Genomic DNA, 15186 nt, shown 5'->3' with positions numbered 1-15186 from the left:
TACCTTTTAATTTTTGCAACGAAATATAAAATGAAAATAAATTGTCGTCTTCCCCAATTGCTCTACATTAAAAATTGTTGTTACTCTCCTTTAAAACAGCTTATTTATTATATACATTAACATGACAATTTCCAATAAATTTATTTTAAGAATTTTATATAACACCATCATATTTTTGTGCAGCTGTTTATAAATAAGCCATCTGTTTCCTCCAAAAAATTCAAAAAATATATGCAGAAACAAAATTTCAGAAAACGCTATAAATGGATATCCTTATTTTTTCCCTTCTGAAAAGTTTTTCAGTTTTCACTCTTTTAGCTGGGATAAGAAAATGAAAGATGATGGGTGGGATTTAAAGCAAATATTTCCCTCAGCTCACATATCAGAAACAGTGTTCTCAATTCTGTAACTGTTTGTTGTTTTCCAGCAGACTACTAGTCTATCCTGAAGATGATAAATATAGATAGGTTGGGAGTCATATATCTGTTGTTATCAATTGAGAATGTGCCCAAACCAAACCATTTGGTGATATGTTGACTCACTGCACTCAAAAGAAGCGTTATTTTAATGCAAACGAACCTAAATTATTCCCATTACAAAGTTTTCTGCTGTAAAATCTGGCCTATCTAGTAAAGGCACAAAAACAAGCACCAGATTTTATAACTAAGTGAGAAAAAGGGATTCAAAAGAAGAGAAAGGAAAGAGAAAAGTAATCTTTAGGGCTACATTTACGAACCACTTTCTTTCCTTCTCACATATCTTGCTCTAGTTAAAAGAAGAACCTACAAACAAGCCCACTTAATAGTTACCATAATATGTCTAGTAATGGTAGGACATTTACTGTTTCGGGAAAATCTCCTTGGTCACATGATACAGGATATTCTTAAAAATCACAATACTGTATACTACAATCTCCAAATATTATATCATTAAAGTCATTATGGCAAAGATGTACACTAAGTTGCACATATATTAAAAATAATGGAAAAAACACAACTGCTTTTGCACCAACCTTTCTAAATAAATAACTTGTAGAGTGAAATTGCATATTCTCTCTCTCTCGTTGTTACTGTTTGGTGAGAAAGAAGATTTCTAATTCTAAGCCTAAAATAAACACTTTAAAGAAAAATAAACCACTGTTCAAACTTTAGTAACCAATAATCAGTGTGCTGTTTCAGCTCCTTTTTTAACTTTCCATCTCTCTTTCCTACCCATCAGACTCCATCAGAGCAGAATTTGATTAGTGGCTATTTTATCAACCCATTTTGCACTCTTACTTCAGTAAAGAAGGAAGAGTCCTTGTGCCCTGTCTTAAGAATGTCTTTACCTATTCTCACCAGTGAAATTCATACCCAAACTTCAAATTCTTCAATATTCTTTTATGAAATCTTTCCAGAATGCTGTCTCTTCTTTTCGCTACCACACACAAGAAAATTGAAACCCCCTCAACTTCTTGCTCAGTGCTAACATAATAGTATGTATATTTGTCGCCTAGACTTATAACTAGTCATTTTCACATTTATTTACCAAACATATTATGAAATTCTTTGGGAAAGAAATAAATATTTATTGTAAGAATCTCAATTCTGTAAGCAGTACTTGGTATGACACAGTGTCAGTACACTTATGTGCTGAAAGACTAACTGAAACTTTTTTTCTTATATAACATATATGGTCAATATAAAAATTGGACAAACGATTCAAAACACCTTGTCTACTGATTCTTTTTTCATCATAATATTATAGAACATTTATGGTGGCTTTAAAGAAGTTCAAAATTAAAAAGCAATTCAAGATTTCAAATGCAATTTCACAGAAATCATAACTGAGGAAATTACTATTACTTAGAAAAACAAGCATTAAATAATTGTTGAGAGGTCTTTTAATTATAATGTTAGATGTTAAATGCATTACTGATAATTTTTTTTTTTTTTTTTTTTGAGACGGAGTTCTGCTCTTGTTACCCAGGCTGGAGTGCAATGGTGCGATCTCAGCTCACTGCAACCTCCGCCGCCTGGGTTCAGGCAATTCTCCTGCCTCAGCCTCCTGAGTAGCTGGGATTACAGGCATGCGCCACCATGCCCAGCTAATTTTTTGTATTTTTAGTAGAGATGGGGTTTCACCATGTTGACCAGGATGATCTCGATCTCTTGACCTCATGATCCACCCTCCTCAGCCTCCCAAAGTGCTGGGATTACAGGCGTGAGCCACCGCACCCGGCCATTACTGATAAGTTGATCAAACTAAACAGTCATTTTGGTCTTTCTGATAAGTCTCTCCAAATTCATGTTATGTACACTATAGTATTGAATTTAATAAATTAAACAAGATATTGTCTTGCATATCTGTATAGTATGCCTTTTAAAAGTGTGTTAAGGCTAGGCACAGTGGCTCACATCTGTAATCCCAGCACTTTGGGTGGCAGAGGTGAGTGAATGGCTTGAGCTCATGAGTTCGAGATCAGCCCAGGCAACATGGCCAAACTCTGTCTCTAAAAAAATACAAAAATTAACCAGATGCAGTGGTGCATGCCTGTAGTCTTAGCTACTCAGGATGCTGAGGTAGAAGGGTGGCTTGAGCTCAGGAGGTGGAGGTTGCAGTGAGCTGAGATTGTGCCACAGCCTCCAACCTGGGTGATAGAGCCAGATCTTGTCTCAAAAAACAAAGTGTGTTACAAAAGTCTGTAATTAGAAAGTGTGGAAATTTATCTTTTTCATATTGGAAATTCATTATTAACATACAATGTATGTATCTGAGATATGAAACAGTGGAAAAATAAAATTTTGGAGGAAGATAGCCAAATAAAAATCAATGTAACAAAGCTGTCTAATATGGTCCTTTAAGAGCTGGCCATCTAGGAAGGCATCATCCAGCCATCTAAAAAACAGTTTAATCAGCTCATGTTATAAGTCTTGTTTTTATTGCTTATTTGAGGATTCCCCAATATTTTCATCTTTCTAAAGTATAGAAATTTAGCCCAACACTGTATATTCATTGGGGCCAACAAATTGGGAAAAAGATGATGTCTGGGCTTTTATATTTGGAAAGTTCAGGAAACATTACAGTTTCATGTTAGCTTGGAAACTAACAGCATTATATTGCTGAAAACTTTAACTGATGATTATCAAATTTCCTTTTATATTGCACAAATACTAACCTGATTATTTGTCTTTGGTCACTATCTGACAGATTATTTATATTGCATAGCGTCTGAAATCTTGTGATATTACCCAAGGTATAATTAAATCCAACAATTTTTCTATTAACTGAAATCTGAAAGAGTACACTATCAATTCTACAATAAACCTCACTGATAAGGGTAAGAAGGAAGCTATTAGAAAGAATGGGACATATCACTCTTAATAAGGTACAGGACATAACATTATAGAACATTACTTAACAAATTATGAAGAAGGTATAACACGGTTCTTGACGTCAGTGACCTTATTAAGGTAATCTATAAGCAGAAATCAACTTCCACCTTAAAATGCACTCCTCTTTATTAGAAAAAGTCAAACCAAAAAGCTGTGCCTTCTAAAGATCTTTCTCAAATTAATCTCAACTTTATACCAGTCCACACTGTAGAAAATGTGCAAGGAATTGGGCATATCCATGTCAAACTAAACCATTTCAAAATAGAAAAGCCAATGGATTTTGCATTTTAAAATTAACATAGAGACACTAGATCATTATTTGATTTTCTAACAACCATCTACACTGTAGACACAGATATATAGGAATAAACACATGATTCAATTTGCTTGGAAACACAAAATTTTAAAAAGTTTTCATTCCTTTTCTCTATACTTCAAGGTACATGATGCTGAAAAAAATAAATGTTTTTATGTGCTAAGCTATTTATCCACATTCTTTTCCTTCTACTTTTAGCTTTGTTATTTTTTTTGTTTAAATTTTCCTTTCTGCTTCCTTTCTAATTATTTTCCCATTATACTGACCCCTAATATTCTAATTTTATATTCATTTCTAACAAAGTAAAATTATTACTAATTGAGATCCCACTTACTGAAAATTTTTGATAAATCAAATACAACATCTGGTATTCCTACTTCATTTATGAAAACTGGTTGAATTATATAAAACCATAATAATATATATATAACACAGTATTAGATTCAAGTTGTTTAGGAAGAATTATATATAGTTAAAAACAAGTTAAAACAGATATCTGATAAGCGTCATAGAAACAGTAATTGAGAGTGAGCAGCTTTGTAGTCTGTTCTAAAAGAATAAAAAACTTAAAAAAATTCCCTGCCCTTAAAATATACAGAATCTTGCTGAAAATATATAAAACAGTCTATAATGCCATAATAGTAGCACTAGCAAAAAATAGTACTCATAATAACAGTAATGTTAAGAAAAATTATTGAATATTTCTATATACCAAGAATTTACATATTATGTTTAACCTTTACAACAGTATTTTTATTGTAGATATGAAAAAATGATACCTACAGAACTTAAATTATTTGTCCGAGATTATACAGTAAGTAGTGAAGCTTAAATGTGAAACCCTTATCTATTTTAAAAGTATGAGTTTTCTTGTTTTGTTTTCAATTTTTGTGGGTACATAGTATGTGTATATATTTATGGGGTAAATGAGATACATTGATATAGATATGCAATGCATAATAAACACATTCAGGAAAAATGGGGTATCCATCACACAAGCATTTTTCATTTGTGTCAAAAACAATCCAATTATATGCTCTTAGTTATTTTGAAATGTACAACTAAATTATTGACTATAGACACCCTGTTGTGCTAGCAAATACTAGGTCTTATTCATTCTTTTGGTTATTTTACTTTTACTCATTAACAATGTGTATCCTCCAAGTCCTACCCTCCACTACTCTTCCCAGCTCGTAGAACATCATTCTACTCTCTATCTCCGTTAAGTTCAAATGTTTTGATTTTTAGATCCCACAAATAAGTGAGACCATGTGAACTTTGCCTTTTTGTACCTGGCTTATCTCATTTAACTTAATGGCCTCCAGTTCCATCCATGTTGTTGAAAACGACAGGATCTTATTTTTTCTTATGGCTGAATAGTACTCCATTGTGTATAAATGCTACATTTCTTTATCCACTTGTCTGTTGACGGATACTTAGGTTGCTTTCAAAGCTTGGCTATTGTGAACAGTGCTGCAATAAACATGGGAGTGCAGATATCGCTCTGATACTGATTTCCTTTCTTTTGGGTATATACCCAGCAGTAGGACTGCTGGATCATATGGTAGATCTACTTTTAGTTTATTGAAGAACCTCTAAACTGTTCTCCATAGTGGTTATACTAATTTACATTCCCACCAACAGCGTATGAGGGTTCTTTTTTCTCTACATCCTCACCAGCATTTGTTATTGCCTGTCTTCTACATAAAAGCCATTTTAACTAGAGTGACATAGTATCTCATTGTAGTTTTGACTTGAATTTTTCTGATGATCAATGATGTTGAGGACCTTTGCAGAGCCTGTTTGCCATGTGTATGTCTTTTTTTGAAAAATGTCTAATCAAATCTTTTGACCTTTATAAATCAGATTATTAGATTCTTTTCTACACAGTTATTTGAGCTTCTTATATATTCTGGCTGTTAATCCCTGTCAGATTGTCTGAATATATACAGCCAGAATATATAAGAAGCTCAAAGTTGTCTCCTCACTTTGTTGATTGTCTCCTTTGTTGTTGAGAAGCCTTTTAACTTGATATGATCTCATTTGTCCATTTTTGCTTTGTTTGCCTCTGCTTGTAGGGTATTACTTGAGATATCTTTGCCCGGACCAATGTCCTGGGGAGTTTTTCTGATGTTTTCTTATAGTAGTTTCATAAATTGAGGTCTCAGATTTAAGACTTTAATCCACATTGATTTGATTTTTTTGTATGTTGACAGGCAGAGATCTTGTTTCATTCTTCTGCATATTTAGATCTAATTTCCTCAGCACTATTTATTGAAGAGACTGTCTTTTTTCCAGTGTATGTTCTTGGCACCTTTATCGAAAATGTGTTCACTGTAAGTGTAAAGATTTGCTTCTAGGTTTTCTACTCTGTTCTACTGGTCTATGTGTCTGGTTTTATGCCAGTTTCATTTTGTTTTAGTTACTATAGCTCTTCAGTGTAATTTAAAGTCAGATAATGTGATTCTTCCAGTTTTGTTCTTTTTGCTCAGGATAGCTTTTCTGTCCTTAGCTGTTCCATATAAATTTTAGGATTATTTTTTCTATCTAAATGTACATATTTTTAACTTCTATTATATTGCTTCCAAAAAAGAGTTCAGGAAATTAAAGTAAAAATTTGAATGTGGCTAAAGTTGTCCTGAAAGAATTCATAAACAGGTTATGCTATGATGTTAACTCCTAAGAAGGAGGTATATTTTAGGGAAGTTCAAGAAAGAGGGAGCATATTTTGGGCATGCATGCATGGGAAGTAAGACAAATGAGAAGGGTTTTTAATATTCTGCTTATACAATTAAACATTTAAACTTTTTACTAATTCACAATGGACTTGTTCCATGGTGAAGCTTTTTGTGACCAATTTTAATTGTGAGAGAAACAAATAGCAGTCTCTTATTTTCTCAAACTAGCATGCCTGCATTTGAACTGAACTGAGATCACATATCAAATATCCATTAGAAAAATATCATAATTCTTTGTGGATCTGGAGGAAAGACTGAACTTTCTCATATCTCTTTATGGGCTTTATTGGATGGACCATCATCATATTTTTGGGGTCAAAATCATAAATTTAATCAAGTATTAAATCAGCACACCTGTATACATCAGTAGTTTCTCTATAAAAAGACATGGAAAGACATTTGCTTACCTTGTATTACATGTGAGTTGTCTTTTAAGAAGAAGTTATACAGGTATTTGGGAATAAAAGCAGACATACACGCATAAGCCAAGGCTAAAAGAGAATAAGGCAAAGGCACATAAAAAATTAGTTAACATGGTAGATGACCAGCAGTAATGCATTCACTTAGCACATATTCCTTGAATCTACTATTAAATAACAGTTACAATAGCAAGTGGTAGAAAAACAAAATTAAGAGATAAAAGCCTCTATGCTTTAAAACAGAAAATATTTTAGACAACAAAAATAATTCTATAACTTCAATTACAAACGAGTGTGGCAATCATTATCACACAATTATCAAAACTTTTATTACCTAAACTTTCTTAAAATTTATAAGCATAATCATTATTAATAAGTTATACAGACCTCATGATCCTTAATTGCTGCTGATGCAAACAAGAGTCTATGAACTTTGGATTTAGGAAGAGTAGTTATAATCCTTATTTTCAAAAACAGACCCCTTACTGTGCTTGGATCAGTATGAGTGGTAATTGGCTATGCCTACCTAAACACAGTAAAGACTCTAGTCTAGATTAATGAGTGAGAATATCAGAGAACAGTGTATTTAATAATAATTCAAAGAGTAAAATTTCATTTCTCTGGAATTATGCTATTTCTATTTAATTCCAGAAATCTATGCAAATTCTGTCATGAAATAGAATTTGAAAATATGGAGATTCTCAGATAAGGCATCTAGACATTCAAGCTTTATATGGTAACAGAGTCTATACGTGATTTCAGGGATTGGAGTTATTTAAATTTAGTATTTATTGAAAAGCCTACAATAACAAAGTTATTGCAGAAGGGCAGGAAAAATAACCTGTCATTGAAAAAAGGCTGTCAAAAAACGATTACAACATTAGTATATAAGTAACTAGAATATAAGATAGACACAAGATAAATTTTCATAAATACAAAGTGCTTTATGGTCTCAAGAAGGAGAATAAGCAAAGTCTTCATTAAGGAAGAGGTATATGAAATGATTATAGGCTTTGGAGATACAAGATTACAGAAAAGTGCCACCATAATTGATTTCTTTACAAATTCTTTTCTTTAGAAAGTATACTTAGACAAAAATTAATCTCTAAAGAATTTAGAAAAATCAACTTCCACTAAATTCCTAGCAATAACTTTAGCATAACTGAAACTGTCCAGTAAAAAATTACTCATTTACCTCTCTAAAATGAGTCTATAATAGATTATTTCACAGAACTCTACCAGGGAGAGAATAAGAACCTTAAAACAAAATAAAAAACCTTGCATGTCTGAATCAAATATTTTAGAATATTATGAGCAATGATTATTTAAATGATAAAGAGGCTTACCTTCATTATTGAAGTTTAGATAAAGGAATGGAGCACAAAGTGAGTCAAGACCTAACGCAGAGGGGTTGGGAGAAAGAAGTCAAATAAATATAATCTAGTAGAATTGAAGATATATACCTTATTCAGTTATTTGCATTACCTCCACGTAGATTAAACATTAGAAGTATTATCCATCCAGAAATATGTTACTTCATGAGTTACTGTGGGGAGTGATCGTGTAGCACACAGTATGTGTTCAATATAAATCAGTTATTATTATTATCCATATTATAAGTTGAAAAGAGAAATACAATAATAGAAAAATGTAAGAATGTAACAATGCTTTGGATATTGTCCCATCTCTGACCCTAACTGTGTAATCTTGGTAATTACTTAATATTTTCTGGCATATTTTCTCATCTAGGAAATGGAGTTTTGGGTATGTTCTTTTTCTTTGGAATTATGGAAAAAAAATTCTTTAAAAATTGTGAAGTGAATTCCAAATATATGACATTTCTTCTACTGATAATAATGATGTGCATGTGCTGTCATGCTGAAAAAACGTACATAAATCTACCTTAAATTGTTAGGAGGGTATAGAATAGTTCTGAAATACACAGAGCTAAGGAAAATAATAGCTATATTTTAACTATGGCCAGTAAGAAATAGAGAATTGAAATATAAAAATAGCCACTTATATTAAAAATAGGGCTGTAATGGGTTTCTCATTCTTCATCAAACACAAAAATAATAATGGCAAAGCTAAAAATAAAGAATATGAACCATTAATGATATGAGGGAAAAAAGACAATAAATAAAATGAGGACTTTAGGGTGATAGCCTATTTTTAAGCCCTAATAGCCATGATAAGCATAAATTAGAAATCATTAACTATAAGAATCTCAACTAGCCCCAAATGATTTAACAAGTTGCATAAGCATTTTAAAAATGTATCCACAAAGACAACCAATTCCAAATACTCTTTCTGCTTTGCTAATAAACTTGCATGTTAAATATTATGTGTTTAAATGATATCCACTAGGATTTAGACAAAGATTTTTTTAATTGTTTGCATGTAAACCTCTCAAAAAATGAATTGGAGCTTTAATATTGACTTTTCCCAAAGACAAGGATGTTTAGATAGTTTAATTTTTTAAATGTCAGTTATGCAACAATCTTCTAATATTCCAGAAGAGTTTTAGTAACTAAAAAAGTTACCTTGCCAATACACAAGATCAGGATGAGACACTACCCAGGCTTTTAATACACGCCTAAATTTTGCATGACCTTCTGGTGATGATAACAGTTCATCGTACTGATGACAGCGAGGAATATCCACTTCAATCTGTTAAAATAGCAAAGCAATAAGGTGAAACAGAAATTGTGTAATTAGCAATAAATCCTTAACTCTTATTTGTTAAATAAATAAGGAAAAGGAGAGGCTATAATATGAATTTCAAAACAGACCAACTTCTTAAGTGCCTAATTTTCTGAATTTTTTAATTGATCTTATAAAAACACTAAAGAAGTTGTACGTATACTTAACTAGGAAAAACAGACCATTTCTTTTGAAAAGGTATGTATTAATATACTTTTCAAAAACATTTTCCTTTATAATCTAGTCTAAATGAAGGGCAAATTTTTCAGATGGAGAAATATAACATTTTTATAAAGGTAACTTGGCCCTTTTGCAGCTATCACTGAAGTGAGAGTGGCCAAAATAAAATTCAATCCTTTTGTGACGTCTGACCAAAGCAAGAATTGTAAAAGGCATTTTAATGCACCTTCCCACATTCGCAGGAAGATTATGTCTTCCCCTCTTTCCAAAGAGCTGAGACAGAAGTACAACATGCCCATCCGAAAGGATGATGAAATTCAGGTTGTACAAGGAAACTGTAAAGGTCAGCAGATTGGCAAAGTAGTCCAGGTTTACAGGAAGAAATGTGTAATCTACACTGAACGGGTGCAGCGGGAAAAGGCTAATGGCACAACTGTCCACATAGGCATTCACCTCAGCAAGGTGGATATCACTAGGCTAAAACTGGACAAAGACCACAAAAAGATCCTTGAACGGAAAGTCAAATCTCACCAAGTAGTAAAGGAAAAGGGCAAATACAAGGAAGAAACAATTGAGAAGATGCAGAAATAATCTTATGTACAAGCTTTGATTAAAACTTGAGGGAAAAAAAAAGGCACTTGACTTGACCTAAAGTCCTTTAAGGTACTGTTCTTACTAATTTATAAGCATAAGAGTTATGCTTTCTCTAACAATAGATTATGAGTTATGCTTTCTCTAACAATAGATTGTGTCATTGCACTCCGGCCCGGGCAAGAAGAGTGAAACTCCACCTCAAAAAATAATAATCATAATAAATCCTTCTTCCCTGTCAACACTTGTCTCAATGATTGGCTTTCTGTAAGGCAAGCAATGGGACCTAGACTGAAACCCTAGTGTTTAGTAACAAAGTTTGGTTACCTGACCAGGAATGCTTTGCTTGTGGTTCAGCTGCCACAGGCTGGGAGAGTTTCAGAAGCCCTCCCAAGCTTTTGCTTGACTATCTTTGACCCAGAGGTTGGCTTTGGGCTCTCTCTGTGGGCCCACCACTGCTGGCCCCAACTGCATTCCTGATTGTCTAGGAAGACTTTGCAATTTGACATGTGCATCTAGACAACCTCGGCCCCCAGAATGAGACCAGACCTGAACCCAACCCACAGCTTGCAGCCCAGTTCAGTTGAACCTGACTGACCCACAGATCCTGGAGCAAGAATAAAGAGTTGGCATTAAAAAAAAAAAAAAGTATATAGCAGTGTCTATGTATTCATGAGAGAAAGAGGCTTTCGTCATGATCCTTCCTAAAATTTAAACATTTGGCAGAATTATCTTAGGTTGCTTAACAAAACCTAAATCATACTTGTCTATCTGTAGGAATTGGAGTGTCTTTATCAATTGCATCGTACTTGGCATGAATAGCTCCCTGAAAAAAAAAAATAGAATATATATTAATTTATTCTATCTTTAGTACAACTAGTAATATAAAAACATCTATTTTTTACAAATATCTATTTTTGGAAACCCACCCAACTACATGTAAGCACATTCAAACCCACGGTAGACCTGATTTTAAGAGAAATTCTCTGTGTTTTTGACAATCTGTGATGAAGGTCTGTGATAAGTGACAACTTGCCATTTTGCTGAGGCAAACTCTTGAATTATACATACCAGAACATAAATGTTGTGGATGAATTACTTAGCTAGTAAGTATGTTTGGCCAGCCTCCCAGTCCCTACAACATAACACAACCTTGTTATGTTATGCCTGTAATTACATGATAGAATCATTAGGGCCTAACAGGATCAATTACATTTTTTACTTACACTGTTAAAAATTAGAAATAACTGAATAAACTACTACAAATTTTGGTCATGTTCTATAGGACCAAGCTAGGAAAAAAATTATTATTCTGGCTTATTATCATGGTAGAGAAAGAGCCAGTAATTAGGGCTCAACCTCTGATATCTGCTATGTCACCTTCTTTGGGATATTCATTTAATGAGAGTTGGACAACCTGATACTTGAAGTCCTCTTTGACTTCAGCATTATATTGTTCTACAAATCTAATGATTAAAGTATGATATTGAACATTAAGCATTCTTTTAGAGTAACCAAACTCAAAGGTATTTGTAGACTCTTACCAAGGGAATCAAAAATGAAGAAAGGAAATTCTTCAAACAGAAGACTGACAAGAATTAAAAACAGTTGAGGATTCAAAAACATTTTTTTTAGAGACAGGATCTTGTTCTATTACCCAGGCTAGAGTGCAGTGGCATAATCATGGATCACTGGAGCTTCAAACTCCTGGGCTCAATTAATCCTCCTGCCTCAGCAAGAAGCTGGGATCACAGGCATGTGCCAACAGCTTCTTCCTTTTTTAAAAAGGAATGATAATTATCTATGAGAGAATATGAGAAAACAAGATGACAAAGAAATTGACAAGAAATAAAAAATATCTGGCAAGAATTTGGCCCATTATCATGACTGATGTCATCAGAGTTCTCTGTTAGTATTGCAGGCCACCACAATTTGTGATACCTCTCCTTTCTTCACAACCACAGAGAAAGTGTTATAGAAGACAAAGGAGCTATTTTTCTTGGTCTAGCTGGAATAGGTGTGCCAAAAGCCACTGAATTATGTTAGTGATTTTGACAAGGCAGATTAAATTGAAAGATTTCTCCAAACTTAGACAGAACCACTTATACACAGGTAATCATATTCTATAGTAAGCATACTTTATAAGCAGGACTACCCACTTGTAACTGACATATATTCTGAAAATAGTCTCTGGTTTTAAAATTAATAATCAAAACATTTTCTGTGAGCACCATTAAATGAAATATTGAGTAGTATAATCTAATAAACCTGAATTATATTTTTCTATTCTATTCTTTTCCTATATTCCTTCCAGTTAAAATTGCCAAATATTCAAATGCTTATATTTTACTATATAATTTTCTAGCAACTGAAAAAAACATGTATTTGGAAAAGTACTATCCTTCTTCATCCTTTCTTAGCATTATTTATCAGCTTCTAACCTTCTCTTTTTTCCTTACCTCAACTCCCAGAAGAGCAGCCCAGGTTAAACCTCTCATAAGAGGAGGAATGTCAACTCTTGCTTCTTTCCAGATTTGGTTTTTTTTATATGGGTAAGCCTATGATACCAAAAAAGAAATGAATATGCCTCAAATTACCTAGTGCCATCTTTTAGTCTAGACAGTTCTGAATATAACTGTCAAAAAACTGAAGTGACTTACAATAAATCTCCAATTATTGTGTCTGGTGTTAGTACTACATATAAATAAGCAGTGGAATGAATCTGTAACACCCTGCAAAACTTTTATTATATAATTAAAAAGAAGAGCTGATTCTACCTGTTTTTTAATCCTTCCTCTCTATTTTGTGCTCTGGGGGGATTTTAAAGGAGTCAGATGGAGGATAATAGTATCAGCCTCATATGGGTTAAGTAAGATAATGCAGGTAAAGCACTCTGTTAAAAACGTGGTGACAGAGAAGTATTCAATAACTATAAGCTACTATTATGGGTACTTCTGCATTTTGCATATAAATTTGTACTTTTATAAATTTATGTCTTAGGAGAAATTTCTAAAACAGTATAAATAGGACAAAGGACACATGTCGTTAAGCTTCTTGATATATGCACTCAAATTGTTTTACAAAATGTTTCAGTCCATTCACATTTATCCCAACAGAATGAGAGTTCCAATGTTATTGCATCTGTGCTCACTTTGCTAATGTGGTAAACAAAAACACCCCTATTTTAACTTTTTTTTTTTTTTCATTCCTAGTGAAGAACAATTTGAATAGATTTACTAATTGTATTTATATTATGTACTCTATCCATTTCTCTGTTTCAATATTGATGCTTTTTACTGTTGACTTTTAAGTCTTCTTTTAAAAAATAAGGATATTAGTCCTTGTCTAACATGATTTTGCATACAGTAACAAAACTTGTTTTTCTTTTTAATTTTACTTATTAAGAACAAGAATCATTTTTAAAATTAAAGAAAGTTAACTAGGGCCAGGCACGGTGGCTCACGCCTGTAATCCCAGCACTTTGGGAGGCCGAGGTGGATGGATCACGAGGTCAAGAGATCAAGACCATCCTGGCCAACATGGTGAAACCCCGTCTCTACTAAAAATACAAAAAATTAGCTGGGCATGGTGGCACGTGCCTGTAATCCCAGCTACTCAGGAGGCTGAGGCAGGAGAATTGCCTGAACCCAGGAGGCGGAGGTTGCGGTGAGCCGAGATCACGCCATTGCACTCCAGCCTGGGTAACAAGAGCGAAACTCCGTCTCAAAAAAAGAAAGTTAACTAGACAAGACAGGTCATTAAAAATTAGTTTTCTCATACTCAAGATTTCCTAAGAATTATCGACACAATTTAAAAAAAATTCCATATGGGCTATTGTTAACACTTCATACTTTAGAATCCATACCTTTAGTAGCCTGTCAAAGAGAATAATTCTGTTTAGTTGGTACTCTGTGTCCTTCTCTCTGATGATTAAAGGGAGAGTGGCAGCTGCAGACAACTCATTATTGCTGTTTGAATGAGGTAAATTAGACTGGCTGTAAGAGAACAAAAGCAAAAAAAAAATCCACAAAAGGTTCAAAATTTTATTTTTTTTCTTTTTAACTCTATTGACAGTGATTTCAGAAAAAATTACAAAATTTTAATAAACCAAAACATTATGTTTTTATTTTCTATTTAGGAAACACATTTCACAAAAAATGTATAAAATTCTTATAAATCTAATATAAACAGAAAGAAAAATACATATAAAGTGAGACTATATATACTCACTCATCTTCAAGTAATGGGTAAAATGCTTCTCCACCAACATCTTTCAATCTCTGTGTATTTAAAGACAAAATATTTACGTATAAACATCTTGGGCAGAAACCCTGTTCTTTGTTTAAAAAGAAAAGTAATATAAAAACTATAAATTTATAAAGGGACCTAGAAAAATATAAAATAGAATCTAAAAATCAGTTCTTATCATAAACATGCAAATATACCATGCCTCTGCTGATTTAGGTTTGGCTGTGAAAAACATCTTGTCTTTTTTTTTTCTTACCTATAGGTATCACTCACAAATATTAGACGCTTATCATGATATATTTTCCAAACACAACTCAGAATTACTAACACTAGCATAAAACTTAATGAATGAAAAAATTAAGTTACATGAAGAAAGATGATTAAAAAGAGGTACTATATATCCATGTGTATATTAAAAGCACAACGTAGATTTATTTTTGCTTTGGCATAATACCAGCTAAGTCAAAAGGAAAGGTGCTAGGAAAAGGATTCCAAAAAATTTCTCACATCATACTTTGAACATGTATGACTCAAATAGCTAATAAATCAATGGACAAAATTCACTTAATGATTGTTTTTTACAAAGTCATTATAATAAATGTTGTTCCTAATAACAA

At 32.8% G+C, this 15186-nt stretch overlaps 2 protein-coding genes across 6 annotated transcripts in view; one reads left to right on the top strand and one right to left on the bottom strand.

The window, feature by feature from the left end:
• Positions 1-15186, bottom strand: part of TBCK (TBC1 domain containing kinase) — a 263530-nt gene that overhangs the window by 163821 nt on the left and 84523 nt on the right. For all 5 annotated transcript variants that reach the window (XR_010345400.1, XM_012436502.2, XM_064384035.1 and 2 more), the window contains 7 exons: positions 14552-14601; positions 14187-14316; positions 12781-12879; positions 11085-11147; positions 9391-9517; positions 8194-8244; positions 6836-6919 (listed from right to left, as the gene is read on the bottom strand). Coding sequence is in view for 4 of the 5 variants with exons in the window: in XM_012436502.2 (XP_012291925.1) it covers positions 6836-6919; positions 8194-8244; positions 9391-9517; positions 11085-11147; positions 12781-12879; positions 14187-14316; positions 14552-14601 (604 nt within the window). In the remaining variant the exon portion in view is untranslated. The remainder of the gene's footprint in view (positions 1-6835; positions 6920-8193; positions 8245-9390; positions 9518-11084; positions 11148-12780; positions 12880-14186; positions 14317-14551; positions 14602-15186) is intronic.
• Positions 9800-10321, top strand: LOC105706228 (large ribosomal subunit protein uL24-like). Its single transcript, XM_012436449.1, has 2 exons — positions 9800-9806; positions 9867-10321. The coding sequence occupies exons 1-2, from the start codon at positions 9800-9802 to the stop codon at positions 10319-10321; spliced, it is 462 nt and encodes a 153-aa protein (XP_012291872.1).

The sequence above is a fragment of the Aotus nancymaae genome, unplaced genomic scaffold (genome assembly GCF_030222135.1).
Source record: "Aotus nancymaae isolate 86718 unplaced genomic scaffold, 86718_ANA_hifiasm-v0.15.2.pri h1tg000033l, whole genome shotgun sequence".
NCBI classification, from domain to species: Eukaryota; Metazoa; Chordata; class Mammalia; order Primates; family Aotidae; genus Aotus; species Aotus nancymaae.
This window is presented reverse-complemented; position numbering and strand designations above follow the sequence as displayed.